The sequence below is a fragment of the Apium graveolens genome, chromosome 5, assembly GCF_009905375.1.
Source record: "Apium graveolens cultivar Ventura chromosome 5, ASM990537v1, whole genome shotgun sequence".
Lineage (NCBI taxonomy): Eukaryota > Viridiplantae > Streptophyta > Magnoliopsida > Apiales > Apiaceae > Apium > Apium graveolens.
This window is the reverse complement of record NC_133651.1, coordinates 213,839,713-213,850,600: the sequence shown is the minus strand read 5'-3', so window position 1 is coordinate 213,850,600 and position 10,888 is coordinate 213,839,713. Positions and strand designations below refer to the sequence as shown.

The 10,888-nt window shown below is 32.8% G+C and overlaps 1 protein-coding gene across 3 annotated transcripts in view; it reads left to right on the top strand.

The window, feature by feature from the left end:
- The first annotated feature begins 639 nt into the window (after positions 1–639).
- The window catches only part of LOC141724801 (tRNA ligase 1-like), a 29,284-nt gene continuing 19,035 nt past the window's right edge, over positions 640–10,888 (top strand). The window contains exons 1-8 of one of the 3 annotated variants that reach the window (XR_012576902.1): positions 640–825; positions 2,204–2,638; positions 3,835–3,885; positions 4,009–4,091; positions 4,805–4,904; positions 7,566–7,644; positions 8,975–9,098; positions 10,206–10,312. Coding sequence is in view for 1 of the 3 variants with exons in the window: in XM_074527072.1 (XP_074383173.1) it covers positions 757–825; positions 2,204–2,638; positions 3,835–3,885; positions 4,009–4,091; positions 4,805–4,904; positions 7,566–7,644; positions 8,975–9,098; positions 10,206–10,312 (1,048 nt within the window). In the remaining 2 variants the exon portion in view is untranslated. The remainder of the gene's footprint in view (positions 826–2,203; positions 2,639–3,834; positions 3,886–4,008; positions 4,092–4,804; positions 4,905–7,565; positions 7,645–8,974; positions 9,099–10,205; positions 10,313–10,888) is intronic. The other 2 variants (XR_012576901.1, XM_074527072.1) reach the window with 2 other exon arrangements.

Below are 10,888 nucleotides of genomic sequence, written 5' to 3'. Positions count from 1 at the left end.
TAAACCTTTCTCAATATTTTATATTCCTTTTTATGATCCCCTCTTAAAATCCTTGAATTTAAATCATTTTTATCCTGTCACCTTATACTCAATTCTTTCGGTATTCGGTGGATTTTCGGGAAAAAATCAAAGTGATCGGATTTGAATTCTGACGATCTTTACATACACTTATTTACTTTAGGATTATATAAGTAGACTACCAAGAAGTTTGATTTTGTCTGATACAATTTGATGTAGAGCTATGTGGAGTACGAAAAGAAATGCTAAAAGAAAAATTTACAAGATTTAAAATTATTTCAATATCTATTTAATTTTATTCTATAAATATTATCTTTTAGTTATTAATATATTTTAAAAATATTTTTAAGAGAACATTGCTGAGCGGGCTTCTCAACCAGTTGAAGTCAGCATGTGTACCAATAAATACTCGGAGACGTAGTAATGCTGTAAATATTTGATAACCGAAATTATGAAATAACCTGCGGCAAGGATTAAATAACCTGACAAAGATTATTAATATGTACAGAGTCAGTTAAAGATGAAAAATCTAGAACGTAGAATCTCCGGTTACAACGGTCCGATCAAACCGAAATGAACGTTCGAAACAAACCGTTAATTGCTAAAACCCACTTGAGCATCTCATTCTCACCCCACTGTCAAAATAAAACCCTATTCCTAGGGCGGTGAAACTGGCTACTCTCTGGACCTCTCTTCCACTGTGTATATATAATAATCATCTATACATATAAACTCTGTATGTCTGTTTCTCGTTTATTCTCGTCTCTCAAATTCGGAACCTTCATTCCTTCTCCTCTACTCCATCAGGTACATTACACACACTTTTCATGTCATTCGTTGATTATTGCTACAATTAGCGTTTATGTGGATGCTGTGTTGTTTTTCTTTCTATGTTTTGAGCAATTTGTTAGGTTTTTCAGCTTTGTTATCTACTTTTTACTTCCCTGCGAATTTTTCGGTAATCGTTGATTGTTTCGATAGTAATAAGCTCAAGTTATTGTGATTTAGACTTCGAATTTACCACTAAATGAAACTGTTTCTCGAGGTCGTATTTGGAAACCAACCTCAGCTAGCTTGCCGGAGTTTTTTAGTAATCGTATCGCACACTTCAGTCTGAAAATTGCGTTTAAGCTGTTGTGAATGTGACAAGGGCTTGGTACATTATTTGAAGCACACACTCTGAATTTTTATGTACCCACACTATTTATGTTCTGAGAGGTTTTGTATTTTCTCTGTAGTGGTTATGTTGATAAAGTGTTTGAAATTATCAGAACTGGATTACTATTAAATTTGGGTCGGTTTACCTTGGTCTAGTATATCTGCCATATGCTTTTTGTAGTAATGACTCGTTTTCTAATTTTTAATATTTATGTTAGACTAAATTGCACTGTTCATACTTGAAGTATAATTGTTTTGAACGGAAATGGCTAAATTTTTATTCATGCCCAGTTGCCAACGTGATGGCTAAATGTTTTTTTAGTAGCCAATTTAGTGGCTCCACCCAACTTCTCTAGCGTCTCTAGCCTACCATCCCTACCAAATATCCACCTCTCTAGCCTCTCATCCACTCCCCTTTCTCAACACACTTGTCATGTTCAATGGCTACATCTCAAATCTGACTTCTCACTCAAATCAGTTACCAACCTAAAATCCTTTTAACTTCTGGAAACAGAGCCAACTCAGTGGATCATGTCTCCAATCAACCTCCATTGCTTTATTTGCCAAACTTGTGCTCTCTCAAAGAAAACATACCGTGTCAAAAGTCCAAAGTCGAGACTGAGTTGCCATATCAACTCAATTCACCTCTCTCTCCTTAAAAAAAATTAGGAAAAATAGCCAAGGCGCTCCTACTTGAAAAATTGGCTTATGAGTCCAAGTGTTAGTGGAGTCCAAAACATTCCTGTAGAAATATGCAGCACTGAACTATAATCGAGTACTATAAGAGATTAGGAACGATGATCATTCATGTTGATTTGTTTATTTACTTCTGATGCTATTTTTTTCTCGGAGATATGATGCTTGCATGTTTTTTACCTGTTACCTTGTTTTCTGGATGAAAAACTTTACTATCTCTACATCTGCTGGTTCTTCAATTGTTTTTCTTAGCTATAAACAGCAAAATTTATGTCTCTGGAGTTTGTTCACCTATTAATATTTTCTTCAATGTTATATTTTCTTTCATAAGAGAAAAGCTGTTCACATGGAGAAACGGTGGAGAAAGAAGCCACAAGCTAGAATGAGTTCATCTACAGCAGCAGAGACTGAGGATGTCAGCAACAGACTTCGTGAGATGAGTGTTGCTGAAAACAGTGGGGAGTTGCATGCTTCAGTCTCATCTTCACAGTTTGGAACTGTTGGTGCAATAAAGCATGTCCCTGCACAGGGTGTCAAGTCCGTTTGGAAGCCAAAATCTTATGGAACTGTAAGTGGAACACCAACAATAATTGCTAAAGATGAAGGTGGATCTAAAACAGCAATAGCTGAGAAAAGTGATACTGCTGCGAGTAAGTTTGATGGCAAGTTGTTGGAGGATTTTACCGTGGACAAGTCTACATACTCGAGTGCCCAGATAAGAGCAACCTTTTATCCCAAATTTGAAAACGAAAAGTCTGATCAAGAGGTAATGTTTCTAATACCTCTCTGCAAAGAAATTTAAAGTTAAAATAAATACTTTACTGCATGTTATTTCTTTTGTTTTTGTATCAAAATGTGAAGTACAAGAGAAATCAAAGTTACTATATTACTTCATGTTGTTTACCCTTTGAAGCAATGCTGTCAATCGTCATGTTTCACTGCCCAGTTTCTTTACAGCGTTGTCAGCGTATATCTTATTTTGTTGTATTTGAAGAGTTTGCCGTGTAATTATCTTTTTGAGGAGAAAAAGTATTATTTAGGTAGACAGAAGTGTCCTCCCTGTCATAGAAAGAAAGAAGTCCTGGAAAAGATTCTTAGATATCCAATAGATTATATTCGCTCATATTAGTTCTTTAGTTCAGTTTTACTAGGTTAGTGGGTCTGTTGGATTCATTAAAGAAACTTGTGTCATAGATAGTTGGTGGCCATAACGTGGAAGGGTTTTCATGATTTTCTTCCATTAACCTTAAAGAAATTGTTATGTGTAGCTTTCCAGGATATAGATATATTTATAGTCCAGTATTCAATTTTTAAGCAAGTTCTTCTGTGAGATTTTACATCTGAAGGTCACTGTGTACCATGACCTAAAATATTTAGATATCACATATAAGCAGGGTAACGAGTTTCTGATTATTGGAAGTGTTCTTTAGTATGAGACTATTGTCACGAGTATTTAGTTTGTAGCCGGGAAGAAGGTTCGTATCAAGGAGTTTGTAATTAACTTTTTTTGGATTGTGGATTGCTAGTTCTCTGTGAGATTAATGCTGAGATTTGTCCCAACTTTACCTTATAGCGGCTCATACTCTATACAAGCTGTCCATATCATTGGCTTGAAAATCAGTAATATATTTAAAATTGTTTATAGGGTGGTTTCTTACCCCTTCATACCCATATCGGTATTAAACAAAAAGAAGCAGAAAGGTTGTACATCTATATTTATAGTTAATATTTTTGATCTGTCTAATCTGTAGCCTGAAAGTACTTGCAACTTGACATGCATCCTGAAATTTAATTATTTTTATGCAAGAGTCAATCTTTACACAACAGTAGCAATTGTCTCAAATTTTTACATTTTGGAGTTCTACTCTGCTATACACTCTCTTAGTGAATAGTGCTCATATGCTTGATAGTTTGTTTTCGGAATGATTATCACATTGATTTACTTTCCTCTTTGACTGTCAGGTTAGGACGAGGATGATTGAATTGGTCTCCAAAGGGCTGGGTACTCTAGAAGTATGGGTTAACAGTATCTATTTTATTATGATATATAGTGTTCTTCATTATTCAAAATATAACTCTTTATTTATTATACAGTGGCCTTAAATCCTATCTGTTCATTGATTATCTTGTACCCAGGTTTCTCTAAAACACTCTGGATCGCTTTTTATGTATGCTGGTCATGAAGGTGGCTCATATGCCAAAAATAGTTATGGGAACATGTATGTTTTTCTCCGTCTTACTATTTTTAATACAATTAACTTTTATCTAATATAATTATTGATTTAGTTCACATCAATGCATGACAATTAGCTATACCATAACCTTACTCGGATGATTTACATTGCTATAACTATTAATTTATCAGTTGCATATTATGTTCATGTTGTGCTTAATTGGAGTAACTGCCAAGTAAATATTACTTTTGTAGCCATGTAACTGATGGAAGTAGAAAACACACTTAATGCTCATGTATATGAGTAAAGTCCATCCCTGGATCACGCGAGGTCACGAAATCCGACTTCAGCCGGTTTTATTCAATACCATTTCAATGAGTATGTCTTGAGTAACACATGATATCAGTATGTAGGCTTGCAGAGAGCATACATACCGCCATGTATATTTGGGGACAGTTTTTAGACTCGTGCTGCTATTCTACATGTAATATATATTATTGGATTTTTTTTTCATTAAATAAGTTTAGCTTACCTGCTCGTGGTATTCTCTCAGTTACTCTTGTGCTTGGTTTACCTTTATTGATCTTTTAAAAGCATACAACAGATCTGGACGCAAGACAAGTATATTTTAGCCTTCTTCAACCTTTTGGTTCAAGTAGATGGAAAGACATGTCTATGCTTTTGGGCTGTTTCGCTTGGATGTTATTATTATTTGGATTTTCCTTGCAGCATGCTGAATCTTCACTCTTATATTGTAGTTACACTGCTGTCGGTCTTTTTGTTCTTGGGCGAACATTTCAAGAGGCATGGGGCAGCCATGCAAGCAAAAAGCAATCAGAATTCAGTGATTACCTTGAGGTAGTTTTCTTGTAGATAGAGTTCACTACAATCCAGAATTATATGTTTGCTCTTACTCATGCTTTTCATTTTGCAATTATGTGGATAGTGGTTGAGGTGTGATTGAACATTTAAAATAATTGTATACTTTATTAGAACAAAAATTGGCTGTCGATGGTAGATCGCAAAACATGGTCAGCTAATTAATATAACCAATATTTTTCTCGACTTCAATGCACATATTTGTGTTTTCTCATTAATAACTATATATATATATATATATAGGCAAGTGATCAAATATAAACCAATGTTATTCTAGAAACTAGAAACCACTCCTTCAATCACTGTTTATAACTACATAAGTCACTAGTTTCTATGTAAATTCATCAGTTTTTAATTTAAATAATTGAGAAAATTTACTTATGATTGATATTGGTGGTCGATTATTGATGATCAATTATAGTTGTAGGAGGTCCATGATGGTAGCAAATGATGGGATGAGGTGTGTGGTGATGGTTGATAGTCATTAGTAGGGGGAAGTTATGATGATAAACGGTGATAGGCGAATCATGGTTGTAAGTGACGGCGGCAGTAGTAGAAGGGTTGATGATGATGCCATGAGTTTCATCAATGTAGTATGATTGAAGATGATGATGATACGTTGTATATATGTGTATTTATATATTTATATTTGTCAGATTTTGCATATATAAAACTAGTGATTTCTGATATACAAATGAGTGATTTTTGTAGTTAAGAACAGTGATGAAAAACTGCTCAGAGACTAGTTTCTAGTATCTAGGCTAATTTAGTTTCTAGTGGAGTAAACCCCTATGTATATATATACACATATACATATATAGGGTAGCACTCCATAGCATACCCTCTTGTATGAGTTCCGTAGACACCACTATAAATATATACATAATACATATATTTAATATATTTTTTATGAAATATAATTGAAAATAATGATTAGTAAATCGAAAACGAAATTCTACAATTTTTTTATTATAGAACTTATTGAAAATTATGCAATATCCCGACATGATTCTACAACAGAATTATAATTATCCTGAATTATTCTCTACTATAGAACCAGTTTCGAAAATTAACTTTTTCATTCAATTTTTAGGTATTAAAGTATTTATAATTTATATCTATTTTATAAGTATTCAATAATAGAATTTATAATAAAATTTATGATTTATTATGGTGTACTACGGAACTCCATATAAGGACCTCCATGGGATGTTGGCCTACACACACACACAAATATATATATATATACACACACACATATACATATATATATATATAGACACACACACACATATATATATACATGTATCTAAGCAAAACAAATTTTTTAGAGGTTGAAAATATTATTGCTGTGAATGAGGAAGGGGTATTGTATATCATGAGAAACTTGTCGACTATCTCACAGGCTTGCCAAAATGAAGATACATAATTACCCTTCTCTTGTTACTTAATATAGGCCACTAAACCATTTATTACATCTCTATTGTAGGGAAAGAACTCTAACTTGTCCTTGCAGTCAAAAAAGAGTGAACAGAACATAACTTTAGTTATATTTCCAACTTGATCCATGCGTTATTTGTAAGGATCTCCCTTAATATGATATATGTAGTTACATTGTAGACAGACACTGAGATTGAATATGTTTGTATCCTAAGGTAATAATAAAACCTAATCTAGGGCTAAACAACTGCATGTTCCTCGTGCATGACGATAACCAATTGTTAGCATTTTTTTAATGGGTGGAAATACACATTTTTGTTGACAGCAGATCCTTTCACTTCTCTTTGGCAATTAGATATATCAAATTATAAAATTCTCTAACTAAATAATACTATTATAAATCTACCATTATTGAAATCCAGAATTCCCTTTCACGTGTAAAAGTGCATTTTATCTTTTCTTATTAAGTAGTTCTATATAAAGAAAAAAATTGATTTCTTCTATCATGTTTATCCTTTGTTTCCTTATTAACCTTGTATTTTGACAAGAATAATTTCAAAACTAATGTAACCATAAACATAACTATAGAAATTTAATGCAACATCTTCACATGGCAGTATGGCCACCTCAAATTGTATGAAACCTATAATGAAGTCTTCAGCAGACTTACTGGTTAGCTTGACTAGTTTGGGCAGTTCTAGCATACTCACTTGGTTTTCTTCAATTTACAGCATGCTTAGGATAAATGATAAGAGTATCTACCTTCCATAAATATCCATGATTGCTTTGAATTCTCTACTAATTGATTAACATTGTGTGTTTGGTCATCGTTGCCATTAGTCTTGGTTATCACAAGTGCGACTTTTCCGTTGGTTCACATTTCAATATATCTTTAATATGTTTAAGACTTAAGTTGATATTAATATGTCATTTGGTGCTCATACTCAATATAGATATCACAAGTGTCATATGGTACGGATATTCAATGTAGTTATCTGAAAGTGCGACGGTTTTGTTGGTGCCCTTTTTTAATATATCTTTTATTTGTTGGCCATAATATATATCTGGATTTATGTCATTTTGACTTGTCGGCATAACATCGGCTCGTGTTCAAGTATGCCAGTTGTATATATACATATTCTCTCTTCCCTTCCTCTTCTGGATTTTAACTTGGAAACAGTATACGTGTTATAATTTCAGAGGAATCGCATGTGCATATCTATGGAACTGGTGACTGCTGTTCTAGGAGATCATGGACAACGTCCTCTTGAAGATTACGGTAAGGTTGGGTGGACCAGGAGCTGTAAAGTTCATTGAAATTGGGTGAATATTAGAATATGAGATGAGATGTTTATATATTATTTTACATAACATGCCGGGTCCCTTATTTTGTGTGGGTAAAATTTAATTTAGCAAAAACTCAAGTCTTCAATTCCGTGCAAATTACATAATAGCCATACACATATGTATGCAAATAGGCTTTTCAATTCTTTCTCCCCTCTAGTAAATTTGCATTCATTACGCACATAACACAATCTCATCTTTTTTTAAACAATTTAAAGCCTACCTTGATTTTTTGAAATTACCTCTTTACCTATTTGTTTTTCTTTTTGCCTTTTTACTTCTCAGTATTTGAAAGTCTGGTTGGTGAACTTTGTTTATATTTTTGTGAAGGAAGATAGTTTGTTTTTTCTGGTCTTTAATATGGGATTTAATTTTATGGACTATATGTATGTATGTATGTATGAATGTATGTATGTATGTATGTATTTAAGAGTTGAGTTCTATGGAGACCATTATTAACTTGAACTTTTTATATGTAACACAAAATATATGTTATATTTCGCTAGTTAGAAAATGGATTACTTTTTAAAGTACATATTATATATTAAATGTTTTATATGTATTTTATATTTTGTGTCTTGTTTTTCCATCAATTTTTATATTTGATCCATATTACATATTTGTTGTTTTCTAATTTAATTGTACTTGATAAAACCAACTTGGCAAGTTTTGTCCATTACAAAACAAATTAATTTAAAGTCTAAACTATAATGTTTAACAACATTTTAGTATCAATATTAAAAGATATAAAAATAGAATGCAGTAACAGGTTGTACATGACTACATGTTACCTTAGTGTTAAAAGACTTGATCACTCTTGTATCAATTTTTTTCATGAACCTAGCATGCTTTTTTCTAGATATTAAACTTCATGTACACAAAATGCACAAATTGGAGACTTAATGTGCATAGCTTGTAGTTTACTCTCTTGTTTTTTTTCAAGTTGGAGGGAATGAATTTAAGTGATATTGAATGAAAGTGTGTACCACTATAGGCAAAAATTCCATAAATTTTCATTCAGCAAAAGAAATTTCCTTTTTCATGATTTTCGTACTTTATATGTGTACAAATTTGAACCGGAACTTGTAGATAATGCTTAACTTTTACTTGTTCAATTTCCTTACAAACTCTATCATGGCTTGCCAATTTTAATTCCACTTTCTCTCTTCAAAATTTTTTGCTCTTACCCCTAATTTTGTTGAAAGGATTTACGTTCCAATGATCTTATGGTTTCTTAATTTTCAGTCGTTTGTTCCTTTGGACAGTTGTAGTGACTGCAGTGACGGATTTGGGCAAGGGTAGACCACGATTCTACTCAACACCGGATGTAATTGCTTTTTGCAGGAAATGGCGTCTACCTACAAATCATGTTTGGCTGTTCTCGACAAGGTGAGGGGCAATGATTCTGTTATGAAGTGCAGATAATGATGGTTATATATGTTGTTGATTTTCATATTCAAGTGTAATTATGTTTCTGGTTATGTATGAGGACCTTCCAATTAAAAATTACGTCCAATTTCAATTGAAACTTCCATACAATTCGGCCACAATTCTATCTTCCATTGCTTAGGTCGTATTGTTTTGTCACTTCAAAATTAAATGGCTTGAAGACTTGGGATACATATTGGACCACCCCAATTTTTAAATAAGATTAATCTCTAAAATTTTAATTTTTTATCCATTTCAAAGAGTATTTTCTTAGACCAGTCTTTGTGTACATCTCTAACTCGAGTGCTTGAAAGCTTACTGTGACCACCATTTTTGTATTCAATAGAGTAAACAGCTAGTTGTAAAGTAATCAGTTTTGATTAAAGTTATGGATAAAGTTATGGCTAACTAATTAAAGTTATGGCGGAGTATATTCACTCCTTACTCTAATCATGAAATGTAAAAAAATTGTTTAGTTGATTATCTTATAGTTATCATTTACTGTATATGTTAAACAAAATTGGTTATGTAGGATATTTATTGATGTTGAGATATTACTAAGCAATAAGCTACTTTAATTATTCACTATATGCTTTTTCTGATGTAAATTAGAGAGCAACAGGATAGACTTATCTTAATATGGGTCTGAAAGACAACAAACGTAATACTATGCAGTAAGTGAAAAAATAGTATGCTGTTACAACTCTCAACTATATTTTATATGTTTGAAGCTTCAAAATTGCTAAGTGAAAAATACGTACGCTGCTACAACTATATTTTATATGTTTGAAGCTTCAAAATTGCTATATGCCTGATTCTTAATTATTAGATACTCTCTCTTATGATGTCTGTGTGTGTGCGCGCGCATTTATTGTATTTTTTTTAGGGTTGGGGTATATTTTTAAAGTGTGACTTACTGACAAATCTTACTAACAAGCCATTATTAGTTTACTAACATCTGAACTGCAATTTATTTAGTTCATATGTTGCCAGTTGGACTAATAACATAACCATCTTGATACAAACGAAAGTTATGACTTCTGATATGCAGTTCTGTTGTTTTAAAAGGAAATCAGTAACCTCATTCTTTGCTGTGTATGATGCACTGTGTGAAGAAGGAACTGCAACACCTGTATGCCATGCTCTAGATGAAGTTGCAGATATATCTATACCTGGTAAGATTTTATATGTATATATTTATAGGCTAGAACTGTTCAACTGCAGTTGTCTTAATATATAGTCTATTTCAAGAAGTGTAGCAACTGTTTGCTCCGGTTACATGGTTTTGGGTCACCCGCTTGCTCTGTTTCTTGTAATTGAAGTATTGAACACCCACATACCCACCTCGTCTAAAGTGTTGAAAACTCACATACCTACCTTGTCAAAAGACAAGGTTTGAACCTTCGACCTCACGTAAAGAGAGTGAGGGAGATACCGTGAGACCCAGAGGCCTTTATGCCCTCTTGTTCCAAAACCTACCAATTTTATTAATTGTAGTTCTTGAAGTGAACTACGAAAATTGTTTAGTGTATACTACCCATCCTGATCTCTTAATTTCTACATTACACTTTTACCTATTTATGGTATACCCTTATTCTTTTGGAATCTAAAAGGGTATTCTTATGTAGAAATCATAGATCTTAGTACGACTAATAATGTGTGCATGTAGATATATTTCAGTAGAAAGGAAGCCCTGCTAAACTTCAACTTTCATGTTGCAAACATTGTTCTTGATTTGTGAATAATTATTT